We start from the raw sequence: 22,633 nt of genomic DNA on the forward strand, positions 1-22,633 counted from the left end.
ACATCTGTGGATATGAATACTTCCCTATTTAAAAAGCATTATGTTAAATAAGCAAGCAAATGGAATAGGCCTATTCATGATACAGTTGCAGGGTTTTCCATAATGGGGTTCATGAGTGAGAAAACTGCAGGGGCTTCCTGAGTTGATGAAAAGCTAATAATTAATAAAATCTTAAAATTGTAAAATTACAATAATTTTAAAATCAAAACAGTTCAAATAACTTACTAAAATGGGTTACATATTTTATTTGTTTCTTGCATGTCATGTGACCATTAACTGTTAACAACTGGGAACATGCAAATGTGTTCTTAAATCATTGAAATGTTAACTTAATCTCAGAAGGTACTTCAAGTAAATATTTCAGGTCAAAGGGGATCGGCTGACAAAAATGTTTGGTAATTCACAATTTATGGACCCTTTGCTATCCCATGAGGCCAGAAGGGTGATATACAGTAAGTACCAAGTTGTCATTTGTGATTGTTATTAATATGTTATGCCAGACATATATATTCTAGCGGACGAATGCTGCTTAATTTAGGATATTAGTATTTTTATTTTATAGTGATTGCTTTATGGAAGCAACAAGGCACTCAAATGCATGCTGTATTCTGAATATAGTCACGGCTGAAGCAGCGCTGGATAAGGGCCCTGGAACACATTCCTACAATAGCAAAAATAATTTTGGAAACCCATCTCTTGGAGGTGTCCTGCCTAACTCCCCTTTGTCATTAATATATTCAGAATATAGCACATCCTCTCACAGAATCCTTGAATTAAATACAGTTTGTAATAAAGCTTAAACGTCAGTCAGGTAACCCAAAATGCAAAGCTGTGTATGAGTGAATGCAATACTTGAAATAACCACTAGGTGTCCATACTTCTGTATCAGTGTCATGGCTTATAAAGGCTTTTCTGCATGTATGAAGTGTCAGACTGTTTTGGCACATAGTTCAGCACTGTTTAATATCTCCCTTATGTATAGCCTAGCAGACAAAAATCCCACTGTTAACAAAACCTTTATCTCTGTATCACTGAATTATAAACTATTATGGTATTCACAAGTCGAATGTCATTAAAACTGCAGATTCTTTGATCTCATTTCATTAAGTCTTTGGTCTCATTTCAAGATTTTTCAGATAAAATACACTGCCTTGTAGAATACAGCACATTTTGTGTCCTGCTGTTTATAAATGCATTTATTCCTGGACATCCTGCCTGCACTCAGCAGTCAGATCAGCTGACATTTTAAGAACTATGATAAATCAGATTGAGTCGGAGCTTTAACCCGCAGAGACCCAGCGGAACGGCAATGTTTCTATAAAGAAATTAAATAACAACCAATTATATATGCATACACTTTGATATGAATATTTATTGTTTACATTTGTTTTACTTCTTAACCTTATTGGTTGGCTGGTTGATAGGCAATATATTTTTTTTTTCCAAAATATCTCTGTGCTGACTCGTGTTGTCAATTCAAAACTTTCATTTACTGTTTTGATAAATCGGGACATTTTGCAACCCTAAATGCCCAGTGTTCCATTTTTGCCACATTTGTTTTTTATTATAACTTTATGTAAATTTTGTCTTATCAAATGGTCTTTATAACTACTGGGTTTCTACAGACATGTTAAAGGGTTAAAAATATCATTATTATTATTATATCCGTGCTTGGGTCTCTGAGGATTGAGCAAATTAATCAAGTTATCATAGGAATCTTTCTCTCCCTCTTAACCAACTTACTTTCACCTCTTCTGGACCTCCATTAGTGTGAACTCATCAGCAGGGCCTTTGGTCTGTGTTACCATGACAACCAGGTCAACAGCACCCAAGAGTGGACTAAACACTGGTCAGTTCAGAGGCACTTTGCTGGCCAAGGCTGTGGAAAGACAGTGTGTGTGAAGGCTTATGTGTGTATGTGGTACTATGAGTCACTGTTTGCCTGTGCAGGTGTGTGTCTCTCTCTTTCTCTCTGTCTGTCGTCCTCCCTGTTTTTGTGACAGGGCTTGTCTATTTTGCTGTCTGTGGGTCAGTTGGCAGGTCCGGGGTCAGCGAGGGGCATGGTGTGCAGGACCTCGTCCAGCAGCTGCAGGGCACGGTGTAGATGAACTTCCACCCAGCACGGTGTCTGTTTGATGGTCTGTCGAGGGTAGTCAGGTCCCCAGCCCTTTACAAAACTCAGCCTCAGGATACACAAACGTCTCAGGTCATCAACACCTATCCCAGCTGCTGCCGACAGACCTGTGAAAATATATAAGGAAGAGTGTATATTATAGGAAGCGAGTGCAATTTTGAAAGGCACTATTTTAAGATTAGGGCTGGATTCTGATTAGCTCATGATTCGATTCAGATTCATTTGGGAATATTTCCATTATAGTGCTAATTTTGCTGACATAAAAATTCTTTCTCAGTAATAAATTGTAACCGTACAGTTTGGTACAGTACAAAATTATTAATTATGATAATTATCAACAGAGTCCAAACTATGCAGTTCAATTGCTATTAAATTAATAGAGGAGTCTTTTAAATAATTTGTTAAAAGGACTACTTCAAAAGAGTCAGTATTTTGTGAATATTACTATACTGGTATGTTTTTAATTCGCTAAAAAGAACCAGTTCATAAAAGTAATTTGTTCATGAAGCGAACTACACTGGTCATGCTGTATATTTTTGATTCTCTAAATGAACTGCATTGGCATTGTTATGCTGTACACATGTTTTTCATCCCATCACATTCGATTAAGAATACAAAACTGGGTAAATTACTTGTTTTGCTGTGGGGATTTATATTCAGTGCACTGCTGATGAAAAGCAGTTCAGGAAAGACTGGCACCACAGAGTAAACAAAACAGTCTTGGGGTTTTAGGAAAAGTTAACGAGATTGTTAATATATTTAATATATATATTATAATTAATATATATATATTAATATACTTAAATAGTGATCACATTTAACTGGAAAATCAGCAAGACCAGCAACTCACTGATCGCTGGAGCGATTCCTCCGACACTGCCAGGCCCCGGGATGTTCCCAGCCACTGCTGCAGCCTGTGCAGCCGCAGCTGCCTGCGCTGTCGCCGCTTGCTGCTGCATCTGCCTGTGACACTGACGAAGATCAAACACCTGGGGGAACAAACTGCTCTTAGTTCACAAACACTTACTGATTCAGATATTTCAGTCCTTGTCTACAACTTAACTTTAACTTTACTGATTATTCTTGCTTTCTGGAACAATTTCAAAAAGAGCTGTCTGGCCCAAAGTTGTTCCCCTGGTTTTGATGCCTGATTTAATTGCAAAGAAAAAAGCAGTGCTAAAGAGTGATGTCATTTAAGATGTACCTTAATGAGGGCTCCTGGGTAGATCTTGTGAACAGCATCCCCTGGCGCTCTCCCTGCCTCTCTGTCCAGGTAGTAACTTTGCACGAATACAGCATGGTCACTAAGGCAACGCATCCACACGTCCCCCTCCCCACGGCACTCCAGCTGTACACCTTTACCAATGTGAAGACTGTCGGGCAGATGTCAGGTGTTCAAAAGCTTGAATCTCCGGCCATGAATGAATATGTATAAGTATTATGTTGAATGTACACTGACCGTGCTCTCTCGCTGGCATCAGTTCGGTGAACATTGCTTAGCTGACCCAAACAAAAGCGGTCCCCGCCTGAAGGGTCCACATATCCATCCACTGTCACCACAGGACAATTGGCTAGAACTTTAAACATCTCCCCGACCTGCACGTCCATCTCGAAGTAAGAGATTGAGCACCAGAACTCTGGGCCTGCAGTGCACAAACAAATGACACACTAATTTAATACAGAGTGTTGTTTATGTAAATGTATGTGTGTGTGTGTGTGTTGTACCTGGATGGTTAGAAACTGGTTGAGGGTATGAGGCTGGTGTGTGATGCTGAGACCCTGATAACAGTATAAAAATAACATTAACAATTAAAAACAAAATGATACAATGATAATAAAGATGAAAGTGAGATGTATACATTTATTTCCGTCATATAAATATATATCTATCATGGCAACTCTCTGAAGATTTTAGCATGGTAATGGATATGAAAATGTTAATGTATTTGGTCTTGGCGGAATAGATCTGCTACGCTGCTGCTGTTGGTTATTGCTGTTGTAGATTATTGCTGCTGCAAGCAAGTACAGGAACTTGCTATTGCCAATGCATACAGCGATACGGTGCTTTGAGTATTTAAGACATACTACTGCTGTACAAATAGCATATAAAATAACCCGAAGCAGATCTATACAGGTGGAGCTGGGGAAGGTGGAGGATTTCAGAGGAACTGCAAAATGCTCAAGTGAATGCTAACCCGCTTTTACATTTAAATGTAAAGCAGCAAGATCATTGACTGCGTATGCAACATGAACCAATCAGCTTGTGCCAAGTCGTTTAATGCTGTGAATATCATTAGTTACGCTATGTACCCATCAGTCTACGCCATTTAGAGTTTCATGAAAGAACTAGGCATTTATATCATTACATAAGAGAGCCATCATTGTGTATAATCATTATTATGACAAAAAACGATGTAACAATTACAAAATGTATTACACTTTATGAAACATTTTTGATACATATGTATTTATATATTATTTACATGCACTACTGTTCAAAATTTGGGGTCAGAAAGAGGTTTTTTCTTTAAGAAATCAAATTCAGCTTTGCCATCACATGAATAAATTGCATTTTTAAAATAGACTATTAAAACAGAAAACTGTTACTATAAATTGTAAATATTTCACTATATTTTTACTGTATTATTTTATCAAACAAATGCAGTCTGTCAACATAAGTTATTTCATACATAATATATTCTTAAATATTCATAAATCTTTCACATATATATATATATATATACACACACACACACACACACACACACACACACACACACACACATACACGTATATATCTAAAATGCATTTATATGTATTTATATTAATGCTGTCAAACGATTAAGTCCAAATATAAACATAACATATTTTTCTTAAATACATGCATGTGTTTGCATTTATATATACATAAATATACACAGCATACACATATATTATGTAAACAAAAATTATTTTGGATGCGATTAATCGTTTGACAGCACTAATTTATATATTTTATATACATTTATTTATTATATGAGATTATTAAATTATTTAATGATTATTATTATTATCTACATTTTACAAAAACGTGTTGACATGACATGTAAATGTACATACAGAAGTGGCTAGTGTGAGGGGGAGGGGCTTGCTGATGACTCCGCCCATTCTGCTGTGATACAGCAGGAGTATAGGAGGCTGTGCTGGTCCCTGTCCAGGTTGTTGCTGAGATGTTTCAAAATAAACACATTTAATATGACTTCATACTGATTTCATAGATCATACTTTCACTGATAATGTCATACAGATGAACTGGCTTACAAACATATTCAACTTGTAAAGTCTTGATGATACAATTCAACAAGCTCAATAGTCAATACATGACCCTATGTGATTTATAAAAAGTAAAAACTCACTGTGGTAAGATCCCTGTGTCTGTGTGTGCTTTGAGGTGCTGTATTCACTTTGGCTGACGGAGGGCTGCTGGGAAGAAGGCTGGCTGTGTGTGGGTGCGTGACTGTGTGTTGGGGTGGAAGGTGGAGAGCTGGAGGTCAAGGCCCGTCCCGCTGGGGATGCGATCTGCAATAGTCTCTCAGGGCGTTCCACCTGCATTGACAACCTGGATGCACTTGCTTTAGAGAGTTAGAGAGATAATGAGATTGATAATGTGTCACTATCTCATAATAATAAAAACATTGTTATTTTTTTAAAACAGCATGTCAAAAAAAAAATTAAAGTTTGTTTTTCCATTGCTAAGTTAAAACACCAACTAGTAGATTTTGAAAAATGTTATCATCAGTCAATCAATCAATCCAGTATAATAAGTAAAAAATCATTTGTATAATAAAAATGACAAAATAAAGCTTATTAAATATGCTCCATAATGCAATTAGATTTTTTGTTCAAACCATTCAATTGCAATGAAACATATTTACTACATTCATTTTTATGATTACACTGTCAGCGCTACTTCGCGACAAAACCCCTTACTCCATGCTTTGCTGTACTTACAGGGTGGAGAGAGGGGCAGGCTTGGGTAGAGAGTGACCGAGGAAGTGGTCCGCTGGGGTGGCTCTGGTGACATCAGTCTCAGCGGCTGTGGGCTGTAGTGATCTGGAGGATGATGGTCTTGCTGTAAGGTCATACTCGACGGACCCTCCATCTGGATGCAGTCATGTATGTGCTCTTCTTTTATCAGCCTGCCTGAGGGAAGAGAACGAGTGTCAAAACATCTTTGCGCTCTTCTCCAAACTCCTGTCCCTGCTTGTCTCTTTCACTGCAAGGCAAGTCCTTGCATGTCTTGATCTGACACATTTTATGGCAATCTCTGTCTGATTAAAGTCTGGCTGCCAGCAGCGCAGCGATCAGGGCCATCAGCATTTAGCCTGGATGAATGCTTGAGACATTCTTTCACATGTGGAGAAGAAATATAAGCGCTAATGTCCTTCACTATTTACTCAGAGATCCACTCACCTGTATTTGGCAAACTGAATCCCACTGAGAAGAAAGAAAAATAATAGAGTCAAACATTCATTGCCTATTCTTTATCAAAATATTGATGAAAAATGTTTCGTTAATTTCAAAGTTCGTGTTTTTAGTAACATACTCACCAATCCCAGGGGACACCACGCGCTCATAGTGGTAGGGATTCACACACACGTTATCGTACTTCAGATCAAATGCATACTGACAGAACTTGACATGCTTGAGTTCATTCTTGTGAAGGTCTGGCCATCGCCACAGACGAGCGTATATGACATGAGGGAAACCTTTCCGGCCAGCCACCTGAGGAGGACATGATTATATATTCTTAATTAGATAAATTAACAAAAACAAAAATTACACAGCGTTATGGGGTTGTCAACTGTATCTGAGGCTTGCATGTTCTTTTGTTTAAGTTACATGCAATTGAGTTATGAACACTCCGCAAAGAAAAGACCTGCTGATTTTTTGTTCATCATTTTGATCTCCTTTTATCTATTAAGTGTTATTATTACTGCACTGACTGGAACATTTTCTGGAGTGCATGCACTGATAATCGCTTATCCTCAGTATCATATTCATTCTCCACCCTGTCCCGAGTCCTAACACCATTCCAAAGAACTATTCTTTGAGAGAAAAATGAATTTGATTATTTTGGCTCACGAGAAAGACATAACTAATGGCTTAGAAATAGATGAGCTTGTTACTCTTTTTGCCAAACGAAATAGTAGACTGATGCTGTAATGTGATGTAAAACACAACTGGAAAATGAGACAATCATGGTCTCTCATCTCTGTTTAATAGTATAAAACTAATGTGAAAATTAGGACTGAAAATAATAATTACTAATAATGTCATGATTTATTTGGAGAGTGTCAAATGAATTAGCTAAAATGTTCTTTATGCCTCTACTGTTCAAACGTTTGGGGTGAGTCTCTTATACTCAATAAAACAGTAATACTGGGAAACATTATTACAATTTAAAATTATAACCCGAATTCCAGAAACGTTGGGACATTTTTAAATTTGAATAAAATGAAACTAAAAGAATTTCAAATAACATAAGCCACTATTTTATTCACATAACATATGTTTAAACTGAGAAATTTTAAGATTTTTTGCACAAAATTAGCTCATTTCAAATTTGTTGCCGTTACAAGTCTCAAAATAGTTGGGACACGGGCATGTTTACCATGATGTAGGATCTCCTCTTCTTTTCAAAACAGTTTGAAGACGTCTGGGCATCGAGGTTATGAGTTTCTGGAGTTTTGGTGTTGGAATTTGGTCCCATTCTTGCCTGAAATAGGTTTCTAGCTGCTGAAGAGTTTGTGGTCGTCTTTGACGTATTTTTCATTTAATGATGCGCCAAATGTTCTCTATAGGTGAAAGATCTGGACTGCAGGCAGGCCAATTCAGCACCTAGACTCTTCTATTCCATGCTGTTGTAATAGCTGCAGTATGTGGTTTTGCATTGTCCTGCTGAAGTACATAAGGCCTTCCCTGAAACAGTCATCGTCTGGAGGGGAGCATATGTTGCTCTAAAACCTTTATATACCTTTCAGCATTCATAGTGCCTTCCAAAACATGCAAGCTGCCTATCCCGTATGCACTTATGCACCCCCATACCATCAGAGATGCTGGCTTTTGAACTGAATGCTGATAACACGCTGGAAGGTCTCCCTCCTCTTTAGCCCGGAGGACATGGCATCCGAGTTTTCCAACAAGAATGTCAAATTTGAACTCGTCTGACCATAGAACAATTTTACAATTTGAAACAGTCCATATTAAATGAGCCTTGGCCCACAGGACACGATGGCGCTTCTGGACCATGTTCACATATGGCTTCCTTTTTGCATGATAGAGCTTTAGTTGGCATCTGCAGATGGCACTGTGGATTGTGTTTACCGACAGTGGTTTCTGGAAGTATTCCTGGGCCCATTTAGTAATGTCAATGACAGAATCATGCCGATGAGTGATGCGGTGTCGTCTGAGGGCCCGAAGACCACGGGCATCCAACAAAGGTCTTTGGCCTTGTCCCTTACGCACAGAGATTTCTCCAGTTTCTCTGAATCTTTTGATGATGTTATGCACTATAGATGATGAGATTTGCAAAGCCTATGCAATTTGACATTGAGGAACGTTGTTTTTAGTATTCCACAATCTTTTTACACACTTTTTCACAGTTTGGAGAGCCTCTGCCCATCTTTACTTCTGAAAAACTCTGCCTCTCTAAGACATCTCTTTTATAGCTAATCATGTTACAGACCTGGTGTCAATTAACTTAATTAGTTAAGATGTTCTCCCAGCTGAATCTTTTCAAAATTTCTTGAATTTTCAGCCCTTTGTTGCCCCCATGCCAACTTTTTTGAGACCTGTAGCAGACATCAAATTTTAAATTAATTTTTTATTTGACAGGGACAATAGACAGTCCGAAAACTGCCCCAGAATTAGCTACAGAGCTAAATTTCATCTGCTGTCCCTGGGCAGGATAATACAAAACAAATTATGTGACAAAAAAACATCAGTATAATACCATTTACAGTAAAATCCCTCCAAATTTTACATAAAAAATATGATTACTCACATAGAAACTACAAACCAAATTTCTACAAAATATCTCCTATAAATAATGCAAAGCATCATCCTACAAACAATTATACAAATTTTACAACTCAATTTCATTAAAAACACAGAAATACTCAATGGTCACACACCTGACTCGTTTTTAACCGTGATTTCAAATGTAGCTTAAATTGTGCTAAAGTAGAACACTGTCTTATAGTAATTGGTAAATTATTCCAGTTATTAACAGCCCTTACAGAGAAAGCTGAACGACCAAAATCAGTAGCTCTAAAATTCACTGCACAATCACCTCTAGACGAAGCTCTAGTTTGTCTTATATTTTCAGTACAAGAAAAAACAAATTCCTTTAAGGGAGAGGGTGCAAGATTGTTAACAATTTTGTACATTAGACAACAATTATAAAACGCAATAAAATTGTCAAAAATAAAAAAAGTTGTACTTATCAATAATCAAACAATGATGATACCTGCAATGTTTCCTATCGAATACTTTTAGAGCACGTTTATACAAAATATATAAAGGTCTAAGAGCAGATTTTCCTGCTTGCGACCATGAAGTACTCCAATAAGAGAAATGAGAAAAGATCAAAGAATTCGAAAAAACTCTTGAGGCTTCTATTGAAAGTTGACTCCATATAAATTTTAAATTTCTAAGTTGAGGTGACACTGCATAAACTATTTTTCGAACATGCTTTTCAAATGTTAAATGAGAATCTAAAATAACTCCAAGATACTTAAAATCTGGTACAATTTGTAATTTTTCACCATTAACTAATATAGCTGGTTGGACCTCCTCCTTTTTCATTTTAAAATACATACATGCACTTTTACGAAGATTTAATGTTAAGCAGCACTGAGTAAACCAATCTAAATTTTTGTCATTGCAATAGATAATTTTTGTGCCACCTTTTCTTTTGTTTTGTCGTGTACATAAATCACAGTGTCATCTGCGTACATTTGAATATGCACACCAGGACAAACATCTGGAAGATCATTCACATACAAACTAAAGAGTAATGGCCCTAGGGTTGACCCCTGAGGAACCCCTGTGGGACAATCTTGTAAAGAAGATATGTATGTATTAATCCGGGTACACTGTTTCCTTGATGTAAGATAAGACTCAATCCATTTTATTGTATCTTCTGAAAAATTAAAATGTGATAATTTACATAATAAAATATTGTGATTTAGTGTATCGAATGCCTTTTGTAAATCAAGGAACACAGCACCAACAACCCCACCCTTATCTAATTTTGACCGAATTTGCTCAATAAAATAACATACAGCAGTTTCTGTCGAATGCTGTTTACGAAACCCAAATTGCATAGGACACAATAAATTATGTATATCTATGAAATTCACAATTTGATCAGTTACTACTTTTTCTACTATTTTAGACACTACTGATAGAATTGAAATCGGCCTATAATTTACCACATTAGTTGGATCACCTGTTTTAAAAACTGGGGTAACTAACCCCGTTTTCCAACAACTTGGGAATGTAGTTTGCATAATTGATAAATTCACGAAATGAGTAATTGGTGCTAAAAAGATATCACTATTATTTTTTAAAAAATTACAGTCTAAACCATCTATATCTTTGGCATTAGAATTTTTAAAATCTTTTATAATATTCTGAATTATACTCTCTGTAACTGTTGTCAAATGAAATGCAGATTTTTCTAAATTCACTGATTTAATTTCTTTATGTCTTAATTTCTTAAATTTATCACTCAAAGTTTGAACTGAGTCAACAAAGTAATTATTAAATACATCAGCAACTTTGTCAAATTTATCAATTATACTTCCATTAAAATCCAATTCTAAACATTTATTACATGATTTAATGTCTTTCTTTATCAATTTATTAATAGTTTGCCATACCCTTTTACTATTGCCTTTAGCCTCATTTAGAATATTAACGAAAAATTGTGCCTTAGCCTGCCGTAATGTCATAACTACCTTATTTCTTAAACTATTAAAAAGAAGTCGATCTTGGTGCAAACCAGATTTTATAGCTTGAAATCATTTAGTGGATAAAATTGTAAAATTTATCCGTTTAAACATTTATGTTCTCTATGTTATATTGTGAAAAAACCGTACCAAGATTTCCGGAATTCGGGTTGTATTTAATTACAATTTATTAATTTTTATTGTAATTTATTCCTGTGATAGAAAATCTTTAATTGTCAGCAGCCATTACTCCAGTCTTTCTTCAGAAATCAGTCTAATATGCTGATTTGGTGCTGAAGAAACATACATTACCATCAATATTGAAAACATTTGTGCTGCTTATTTAATATTTTTGTGGAACCTGTGATAAACTTTAAATTCAGAATTCAGAAATGTAATATTATTTTTCTTTACTGTCACTTTTTTCATACTTCTGCATGGTGGTCTTTATTTGTATACATTTCTTTCCAGTTATATTTAGTTTTAAAGAAAATATGTTTTAGAGATAAGTTTACATCGTAATTATATTGTATTATATATTTAGATGAGATCAGATAATATAATTTTTGTTGTAGCTAAACAAGGCAAGCTATAGATCTAAAATTTGATTCTAAGGATTTAAAGAGCTTCACAATGCATCCATATTAAATATTAACTAGACAAGAGTTAAGAATGGTCAAACTTTTGGATGGATGGACAGGTCTGAAGTCAGTGATGCTCTATCAGAAAGGACACAGCACTAATTTATAGACACAGAGGGAACACAGAAGATAAAAAGTACAGAGAAACATTTGACTTAGTCAGACCATCTTCTCTAAATCAAGTTTGAGTGGCAACACACTGTGACCTCATTTGCTATTGGAATTACTTACAATTCTCCACCCAGGAGACTGACCTTCCTGAGTGAGTCAATGCGGAGACAGTCTGCGCACAGACAGAGACAGAGCTGGTCCACTGCCAAACCCATTACGTTTTACAAAGTCACACACAGACAGAGCACCATATTAAACTCTCAGAACTCTCTCATTTTCATAAACATCACATTTCTCCACTAACAAACCCTAATAGCTGTGCTTGACATGAAACAGAGAGTTCAGCTCAAATGCATACTGATGCACACATGCATTTACAACTTGTTGCATAAATGTCCTACTTGAACACATTGCACTCATGCTTCAAATACTGACGTCTCTCTCCCACATACACAGACTGCGAGACAGACAGGCTTAAGCTTGGCCCCGCCCCTTTCCTGTGTTTCAGACAAAACAACCCTTCCTCGCCCTCCACCCTCCTCTCTCCCCGTCTACAGCTGGGGGAAGGGAAAACTCTCTGCCTCGCTCTCCACAGGCCTCTCTTCTCTCTCAAATCATGAAATGACTATTTTGGGAGAAAAGATTCCATGTTAACATCACTCATACCTCAATTCTCCTCCTCTGATGGTTATAAATGCCACAGAGGTGAAAGTCTGCCAGACTTTTGGTCTTAAATGTGAAAACTGATCGCATAACAAAATGTCACACTGTATTAGAAAACATTATGTTATGATGTGACTGTTTATTTGTCGGTAAAAGTGTTTATGCATGCTTTTTGGGTTGACTGGCTCTTTAAGTGAATCTATTTAAGTTAATTATGTTCTTGAAAATTCATTATAATGTAGTTGGCACAAGCGAAATCATGTCTGTCATGGAAGCGGCATGGAACCTCTAGGAAAAATTTGCTGTGTCTTTTTCTGTATTTTGACATGTAATTAACGCTGACATGCAGGAGCTTTATTTGATATTGTTTATGTTCAGATTTCATTTGAAGTGGAGAACTGGCCACATACCCTGTTTAAACAATGTCAGTCACATTCAGAGAAATAATTAACACTGAAAAATGATTGCTCTTTTCCATAATAACAGCCTATTTATGTGTAACATGATACCTACAGTCTGGTATACAATACATTACCCTGCTGAAAAAAAAACAGCAATGCTTAGCATGCGAGTTTCAGTGTTAATTCCGTATCATCTATATACTATTATAGTACTGAATTGGCTTTTATTTTCATTTTTTCAGCTTTTATTTTAATTTTAGTTTCAGTTTTAGTGATTTTGTTACATGTTTTGTCATTTTTTAATTAGATTTTTTTCTATCTATATAGCTTTTATTCATTTTATAATTTTAGTACTTCAACCTACTGCTCTAACTTGACTCTGTTACTCTTACTTATTTATTTCAGTTAATTGTTAAGACACCATTTCTAATTTTGTATAATTTTTTAAAAGGGTTTTATTTCATATTTTTATTTAACCCTTATTTCAATTAACATTTTTAAAAAATAGTTTTAGTTTTAGTTCAAAATAACAACACTGGCTCGTATATGACTTGTTTTTAATGTTGGGGATGCTTGTCTCCCCATCAGACTTCTTAACTAGATTAACTTGCTTCCTTGGTCAACCAGCATCATCAAAAGTCACTGCCCATTTGTGGTTGAATGTATTACCTGCTAGTAGATGCGTTTCACATGGATATGTTGGTTGACCAGACAGACCAGCTCCATACTAGCTGAATTAACATAGCTAATTAGATTTCAACTTGTTTAGCATGGTCTTACATACTGTGAACTGTTACTCCAGATTACACGTTGTCTGATTTTCATTAAGTATGATTAATAAGTTTCAAAAACAGATGATGTGGGCTGGTAGTGCTCTAACCTGCAAACGTCCGTCCAGCGTTCTTTGTATGGTGACACACTTGCTTGGATGAACTCCATTTGTTGTGATAGCAGTGATGAGGGAGTCAAGCTCGTCCCTTTTCTCTTTGAGTTTCTTTACCAGGCTTTCGATGGCACGTTTGGCGAAGCTCTCATTCTCTCCTCCCTGGCGGTGGCACATCAGGCTGTGAACGATGCTTAAACATGCATCACCGCTGCTGGGCGCATTCACAGACATTCTGCTCCCACTAATTTAGAAGAGAAGCAAAGAAAAAAATGGTACATGAATGTGGCCTGGACACGTCAGCAACACTTAAAAATGTATAAATGTCATGGTATTGGATATAAACACATCAAATCATGTGGTAATTGTTTTAAAGAAAGAATGAAAGAACAAGCACAGTTTTCACTCAAAACATTTCAAATCAAATCAAAAAGTTGATTGTCAAACTTTTCAAGTGTGGTAAAAATGTCCAAAAACTTTTGGGGCCACTGTATAGTCTTCAAAGCAATACAGAAAATGTATACAAATACAAGAATGTAACCACAGGTCTCAGACTGGCATTGCTGCACAGGTGATGTGGAGAATAGGATTTCATTTCAAGTAGGCTAACTTAATAAGCAGATACACAAAATCAGATTTCAATTCAATGTAACTATACTTCTTACTAAACAAATAAACGTATACGATATCCCATAACAGACGCGTCCATCACTCTCAACTTAAGTGGGAAACACCGAACAGTTACTTCCTGACTCAGACACGTATTTATTCGGTTTCACTCTTTCTGAGACCGCATATAGTTACTGACACAACTATTAATGACTAAATACATAAAACACAAACAACAAATTAATCTAAGTCGATATAAGGACTACTTACAATGCAGTTAGGTGTCACATGTGCGTACTCTTCTATGTATGTCTGCGCACGTCTGACTCGCTCGCGGTACTTGCTCGTTTGTGTGCGCGCACACACACACTCACACACACACACACACAGAGAGAGAGAGAGAGAGAGAGAGAGAGAGAGAGAGAGGTAACTCCCCTGGCGACAAAAATGTAGAGTTATTTGTCATACGTTTAAACAAGAGGCAGTATCTGAAAAGGAGACTATAAGACCAACGGCCACAATCATGTAATGTAATAATGCATTGTAAAACCAACGATCAAAAATAAATAAATAAATAGTAATAAGCAATAAGTCGGTGCGCAAAATAAAGATAAAAATAAAATACAAAATTGTAAAACTTTGTGAAAAGAATATCGTGCGGTGGTATTTTAAAGTTTAAAGTTCTGTAGAACACAAGTAAAAGTGAAGTAAGTAACAAGAACTAACTCAGTAGCCTGGCTGGTTTATAGTAAAACATTTTAGATTAGGATTATTCAAATCCATTTAGATTTCATTTTAGGTTTAATTAATAATACTACGGATCAATGAGAAACCCTTAACTGGGTCTTTTTGATTTTGACTGATGAAAAATTGATGATCTTTTTTTTTCGTCCAAAAAAAATGTGAATTAAATTATATAGGCTACACAATAGATACATTTATATAGATATTTAGCAACCATTTATACAAACATTTAGCCCATAGATAGGCTAAATGTTTCTCTTAAGGCTTAAACATTTAACATCACTCTAATAGTGAAATAAAAAAATAAAAACGTTATGCAAAATATTATCCAGGTCATATTTTAATAATTAATTAAAAATAAAATAAAATAGATGTTATTCCTTGATGCAGATTGTAGTGTCCATGTGCCGCTCTGTCCGGTAGAGGGCGGTAAACATGCAGCCGAAGCGCTGGAGCTTGGGGGTGAATCACTGTCAAAACTCCGCACACCTGGCACACAACATCCGACTAAAAAGTAACGTTGTGCTGTGCGCCTGCATTGATGCTAACTTGAACGGTGGTAAATCAATAAACGCGATTTTATAAGTAATATAGTCTAAATATTAAAATATGCGACTTTTCTGTAAAATTTTGCACGTTCAAATGTTTGCTAAGTTATGTTCCGTGCAAATCGGTTGATTCCTGAATTAGCCCAGACCCAGACATACACTTAGAAATAAGACTGTAGGGTAAAGTTAGATGTCAACACTAATTTCACTTCTCATTCTGCCTTTTTAGCATATGTTTGTCTGAAAGTCTGACTTGTACACCGCAAGCTGGATGTGAAAATGAATCCTCAGGATCCCCAAAATATCATTCTGAACAGCACATGCACCGTCTCTCTGCATGACCGGTGAGAATTAGTCTTGCAGTCCTGCTATAATCGAAATGTAGTCCAGAAATACATTTGTTTACAGTGCATCCACTGTAATATTGTGGTGTGATTCTCTGTCTGAAGCTTCACCAGTTTGCTGAAGCATCAGCCGGCAGATGTGATGGACATCACAGCCGCAGTGAACCAGCAGACTGCAACCTCGCTGAAGAACCAGCGCCTGGCTCTGGAAATGGCCAACAGACCTTCTGTGCTGGCCACCCTTCATAACACATCTGTCAGGCACATTCAGTTTGACGAAATACAAAACCCTCAGAGCTGATGTTCTCTGATAGTAGACTAAATAGTTTCTGTGACTCTTCCTCTCTGCAGAATATAAATAATCAACTGTGCAAAGTGAGCGTGAAGGCGAGACTCAGCTGTCCCGTGGGGAGAGGGGGCATGATGGGATTGCGGGGGCAAGTGAGAGGAGGAGGCGGCGGTGGCAGAAGAGGACTGGTCAAAGGATTTTACACAAGGAAAAGTGAGTGAGAGAGTAGATGAGATAAACATCAGTGTTACATTATATCGCATGTACATGCATGTATGTGTGTTTTGGGGTGCAGGCATAAGATGTCTGCGAGGGGCAGTCTCCTCTCTAGGTGTTCAGAAGGGGTGGAGCCAGCAACAGAGTGGAGGAATTGTGAATTGGACTGGACCAGTGGGAAACAGAGGGGGAGGAGCCATTAGAAAGACAGGAGAGAACATGGAGGTCTGTAATACCTGTCCCAATAACAACACTTAAAAGTATTTGCACTTGACAACTTTAGTTACACGACATATTTCCTGTATTTGGCCTAAGTGTTCAAGTGGCCATGAAAAGTGAAGAACGCAAGTGTGTGGAGAACTCACTATTTTCAGTACTTTACAATACTTTTAAAATAATCTTCTAAATTTCTGTATCAATAAAATGTGCAACACTTTACTAATTAAGTCTAATTCCAGTGAAAATTTAATTAATTTAACTTGCACTTAAGTTTTTGGCAGCGGCTATTTGCACTAAGTGTAAATAGCGATAGACGCTATTTACACTGTGCAAATAGCAATAGATGCTATTTACACCAAGTGAAAATAGCAGTATTTTGTAACGATATGCTATTTACACCAAGTGCAAATAGCTATAGATTCTATTTACACTGTTAAAATAGCAAGATTTTCTGCTATTTATACTACTTATTGCAAATAGTGGCAATTATCTGCACCTCAGTATTGTAGTACATTATAAAACAGTACGCAATAATAACGTACTGAGTGTAAATTATAATTTTAATTCAAATTTATTAAATGGATGCCACCTTATTGGGACAATAAAGCCCTCCCTACACCTACCCTAACCGATACTTTATTTTCAACTTTATGATTATTTCCTTAATTTTTATTGAAAATAAATGCCTTTCTGATGCGATATGAGATTTGAAAAGGGAGAAAAAAATATTTGGCTAAAGGTGGGGTCGAACTCGGGTCGCTCGCGTCAAAAAGCATGCGCCTTACCATCCACGCCACTGAAACTGATGTTGAACAAGCTTCTTTTTTTAATGTCGACTAACCCAATCACACGTTAGTGGGCGGAGTTAGTGTAAATAGCCTTTGCCAACAAGATGGGCTATTTGCACTTAGTGTAAATAGACACTCCGATTAATTCATGCTATCACACAATTGTGGGGTGCATGAGTTCAATGCTTGGTCCCAGACGTACGCAACTTGCATGCTGCCATCTTTGCATCTGTAAAACATTGGTTGTGAATAATTATTTTCATGCCGCACAAAAATATCACCCTGAAAACCCCATTGCCCCATTTTGCACAGAAATTATTGTATTTAAACACCTAAAAGATTAGGGAATTTGTTAAAAAAATAAACCTTAGCAACTCTTTCCTAATGTTTGGATTCTTCAGAAGGAAATGCAGAGCGGCAGGTGCCACATCCAGGAACAGCACAAGGTTTGGAAAACTTTCCCATCTTGCTAATTCTTCAGTTGATTAGATAATAGTAGTTACACTGCATATTTAACTGCTTTGGGAAATTTCTGATCAGCTGATTAAGTGTTGTTGATGTGTAAATCTGGGTAGTCAGTGTTAATATTTTGGGTCAATCTTTGTGGCTTTATGGACATAAATATAAATAAATGTTACGTTGTGCTTTATTAGTATGATGATTTACCACTGCTCCGGGTGTGTGTTCACGGTGTGTGTGTTCATTGCTGTGTGTGTGCACTTAGGATGGGTTAAATGCAGAGCACAAATTCCAAGTATGGGTCACCATACTTGGCCACATGTCACTTCACTTTAAAAAAAATCTCAAATGGTTAAGGACAGTTTGATTCCTTATCCCCTTTGAATTTTAGTTTCTTTTTGACTAATCTTTTATGCACTAATCATACACTGGTTTATTAAGCAAATTACTTGGATAATGATGTCAGATGAAATCTGGAATGAAAAAGCCAACAACAGTCACAAAAATATATGCTAAATATCACTAGAATTGCCTGCATATTTGCTTAAATGTACAAATGTATTTGGATTTCTTGATTATTAATTTTTGCTCTGCTAAACCTCTCTGAGCACAAAAAAACTGTCAGATGTTTCTCTCAAAAAGACGTTTTTATTCATATTGTAAGAATATCATGCATATTTGTCACCTCACTGAAGTGATATGATTAGATTCAGTACATGCAAATGTTTTCAGTCATAACCCTCACTCTGTTTTAGCTATAAAATAACTCGTTTATCTGCACAGGTGGTGGCCGTTTTACATCTGTCAGTAGGGCACATTCAGGGTGCAGCCGGGCCATATTCGACAGCCACCAGATTCCTTCTCTGGAGCAGTTGGACGAACAACTGGATGAGTACATGTCCATGACCAAGAGTCATCTGGATGCAGAGCTGGATGCATATGGCTGAGGTGGATTTGGGTGACCGTGTGTGATTGAGCACCACTGCATATTCCTTAGTTCAACCCTAACTAATGGAGGATGTAGTCTGACTTGCAGATAGACTGCTCTGTTACAGGGCTATTTGTCCTTATTGATTGACTCCAGCAGACTTGAACTAATTGTATATAGTTGCTGCGTCCCTCAGAGCTCTGCTGCTAAGGAACCTTTGACTTCCAGTTTGTCACACTAATTGAACAATAATTATTTTATTGAACAAGAAAGATTTAAAAGCTTTCCAAAGGCTTGTGCTACTTTCTAGGAAAACTCTTTTTAGTAGTCCAGCATTATGTTGTTTCAGAGAAAACCGTTTCAAATTATTTGATAATAAGTTTCACTTAATACTCGCATCGAATGGACATGAATAACCCGCAGTTAAAAGTTTACTAGTTAATATTTTTATAAGCTGTTTCCAGTTAGAAACCAATGCATTTAATAGACAACGTGACATCCATTTCCTCGTGTTTTGGTTGTAAATTGAATCAAGAATCGTATGACACCAATAAGATTTCAGATTTATTTGGGTTATAACTGGTCTGTCGGAGCTACTTCATGTGTCAGCCATCTTTTCTTTTTCACAACAGGGTTTTGTATCATGTTTGTTAATTGCTATCTTTGTCTTGGGCTTCGTTTTTCTTTATTTTTACTTCATTTTACATGTACTGGTAAAAAAAAGTCCTTCACTTGCATGTCCGTTTATAACACAATTTGCTTTGTGATTTTTCTTGATCTATCACAGTCATGTATGAGCCAATGGTGATTATTTTGAAACCCCCAGACCAAGGGTGAGTCAAATCAAAACACATCTACTAGGATCACTAATATAAAACAATTTCCTTTTTGCATTCTCTCTTATCTGTAGTATTTTTTCCTGCCATGTGCAGCTGAGTAATCATGGACCAATGGAGGGCCGCAGAATTGTTTGTGCAGTCTCCTGTTGCTGTGGAAACAACTGAGTTGGCCTCTTTAGAAATCCATTTTCACCAAAACTGTGTCCTTTCATGCTGTCATTTTGTATATCAGTGCTTTTATATAAGAGAACCTGGGGAAAGATGCATTTGAGCGTGCTTCAGTTGGATCATGTTTACCCTGGATTATAGAAGCATCAGATGACTCAACCACTGAATCCCTCTGCACTCGACCCAGCATCCGGAGTTTCTGCCTGTGTCACAGGAGGATGAGAGTGTTCTTAGCACTTCAACAACTTCAGGTCCAGCTAAATGGCAGCCCATGTATTTACTCTGATGGAAATATACTGGTGGGAAAGAAACCAGTTTCTTTCCCGTTTTGTTATTGCCAGAAATTTCGAAATGTGTCAATACACAACATTTTATTGCATTAACAATGATCAATTCTGTTTCACATTCTCAAATATATTCTGAGGGGCAAACGTTTTGGATAATTAAGATTTTTAATGGTTTTGAGAGAAGTCTCTTCTGCTCCTGAAGGCTGCATTTATTTGATCAAAACTACAGTAAAACAAGTTATATTGTGAAATAATTTATAATATATTGAAACAATTTATAATAACTGGTTTCCATTTTTATATATTATAAAATGTAACTTATTCCTGTGATGGCAAAGCAAATTTTCAGCAGCCATTACTCCAGTCTTCAGTGTCACATGATCCTTCAGAAATTATTCTAATATGTTGATTTGCTGCTTGAGAAACGTTTATCAATATCAAAAACAGGTGAAGCTTTCAGTTCAGTAGCAGAAAACTGCTTCATGTTTTTGTGGAAACCATGATACTTTTTTTCAGGATGCTTTGATGAATAGAAAGTAAAAAAAAAACGAACAAAAAAAACTTTAGAAACAAATGTCTTTACTGTCTCTTTTAATCAGTTTAATTCATCCATGCTCATTAAATTGATTAGTTATTTATTTAGTTATTAATTTTAGTTTAATCCAAACTTTTGAATAGTAGTGTGTTATGATTTCCACAAAAAAACATTAACCAACGCAGCTGTTTTCAGCAATGATGATAAGAAAAAAATGTTTTTTAAGCAGCAAATCAGCACATTAGAATAATTTCTGAAGGATCATGTGACACTAACAAATGAAGTAATGGTTGCTGAAAATTCAGCTTTGTCACTGAGGGTAAAATTAGTTTTTATTATTGTTATTGTTGTTAGGAAATACAGAACACAAGTAATTGGAGCTTGAAGAGAATTTTGGTAAATGATAGATGAGTTCCCAGCAGGGGGTGCTAGATGTTTGTAGTTTCCTATAGTTTAAACATCCCAATCCAGTAGGTTTGGGATAATATATGATTTAATTTTCTGTCATCCCACCGAAAATTAAAATTGCAGTAGTTTAATTAGTATTTCAGTAGCTATTACATTGCTATGGTCCATTTCAGTGTTGCTGGCTACATTCTATTATTCCAGAATTGCATGTGTAACTGCAATTTATGAAATACTAAGACCAAAAGATTAAGTTATATATTGCAATTATGCTATTATAGAAACTGGTTAGTGAAGGATCTGCCTCCCTGGCATTACCGTCACCTCTTTGATCAAAGAGTCAGACTCTGAATGTGAGGAGGTGCCTTGCTCCTTATTTTCTTCAATAAAATGAGAACACCACAGCCTCCATAGGCATTTAATCTGAATTTATATGTAAAATAAAAGCCTCTGTCAGCCATCGCCCCATCTCGCTTGCTTCATCTTTACCCCCTGCAACATGTTTTTGGTGCTTCAAGCTGTTGGCTGAAACAGTGCCTATTTGAAGTGCCAGATCACACTGTTTTCTATATCTGTCCTTGGCTGTTAAGGTTTGTTTAAGCATCCAGATTCACTATGTGGTCTGAATCCAATCTTATTTGTCAAGCTAGATCTTCTTCATCAAGCTCAAGCTCACTCCAGGGAGGCTGTCGGTGTTCATTCAAGGAGTGAGTAAATGTTATTTTGTGTGATTTATGCTGCTATCGTAGAGAGTTGTAGGTTTGTTGTTTGTTTACACACTCACGGTTCTACAATATTAATTGTTTTCTTGAATTATTAAGCATGTTTTACATTCCTGCTCTGTTATAGAAGAGGAATCATGAGCTGTGAAATGTTTCAGATGGCAACAACAACTGAGCCTAAATGCCACTTGCTGTGCCATTTAAGACCCCGTTTATCAATTCAGCCAGACCTCAGTTGCAAACGGGTAAAAGCTATTATGTCAAGCCTTTATTGTGTGCTGTGACATACTTTTTTTTCCCAGCCACCATCATGCATTGGTTCTTAGCAGGAGCCAATTTGGCTAGTGAGCTGCCACCCTTCTCCCTTCTTTCTTGATCTCTTGTGTTTAGACTGTAATTTGCCACTCTGAGGACCAGAGGAGGGTTGCCATGGCATTCCTGCCAACAGCACTTCATTCAGCAGGAGATGATGTTGGAGAAGAAAGCTTGGTAGAGTGGCGCTGGCTGTCTTCCCTTTGGCCCCATTTGAATGTGGCGCAAGGTGTGTAAAGACAAAGAATCAGGAATAAGTTTACATGAGCAAGGGCGTTACTTAGCATGATTGTCATCACCATCTTGAGAAATGCTGAGAAATCGGCTGTTTATCCTCACAAGTGACATTTATAACCACTTGTTCAAAACTGGTATTAATGTAACTGCTCCTG

At 36.6% G+C, this 22,633-nt stretch overlaps 1 protein-coding gene and 1 pseudogene across 2 annotated transcripts; one reads left to right on the plus strand and one right to left on the minus strand.

Moving 5' to 3' along the window:
* Positions 1–218: 218 nt before the first annotated feature.
* On the minus strand, positions 219–14,810 carry LOC306887477 (mothers against decapentaplegic homolog 4-like). The gene is made up of 12 exons (XM_079445221.1): positions 14,709–14,810; positions 13,827–14,073; positions 6,724–6,898; positions 6,587–6,610; positions 6,125–6,316; positions 5,530–5,745; positions 5,234–5,338; positions 3,860–3,913; positions 3,594–3,777; positions 3,339–3,507; positions 2,985–3,123; positions 219–2,241 (listed from the first exon to the last, which is right to left on the minus strand). Exons 2-12 carry the CDS (start codon positions 14,061–14,063, stop codon positions 2,030–2,032), a joined length of 1,707 nt encoding a protein of 568 aa, XP_079301347.1. The 5' UTR covers positions 14,064–14,073; positions 14,709–14,810; the 3' UTR covers positions 219–2,029.
* An 807-nt stretch (positions 14,811–15,617) lies between these two features.
* On the plus strand, positions 15,618–19,017 carry LOC306887814 (chromatin target of PRMT1 protein-like; annotated as a pseudogene). Its single transcript has 6 exons — positions 15,618–15,644; positions 15,998–16,074; positions 16,180–16,330; positions 16,426–16,576; positions 16,659–16,808; positions 18,829–19,017. The product of its transcript is annotated as a chromatin target of PRMT1 protein-like (transcript).
* Positions 19,018–22,633: the final 3,616 nt, after the last annotated feature.

Source organism: Barbus barbus (genome assembly GCF_936440315.1).
Source record: "Barbus barbus genome assembly, chromosome: 21".
Taxonomy (NCBI): domain Eukaryota; kingdom Metazoa; phylum Chordata; class Actinopteri; order Cypriniformes; family Cyprinidae; genus Barbus; species Barbus barbus.

Bases quoted from the DNA above. Each gene is read 5' to 3' on its own strand.
- LOC306887477 (XM_079445221.1), bottom strand. From the start codon at position 14,063: ATGTCTGTGAATGCGCCCAGCAGCGGTGATGCATGTTTAAGCATCGTT. The intron at 6,899-13,826 runs GTTAGAGCACTA...TGTCCTCCTCAG, and splicing joins CGCTGGACGGACGTTTGCAG to GTGGCTGGCCGGAAAGGTTT. The intron at 6,611-6,723 runs GTGAGTATGTTA...CTTTCTTCTCAG, and splicing joins CGTGGTGTCCCCTGGGATTG to TGGGATTCAGTTTGCCAAAT.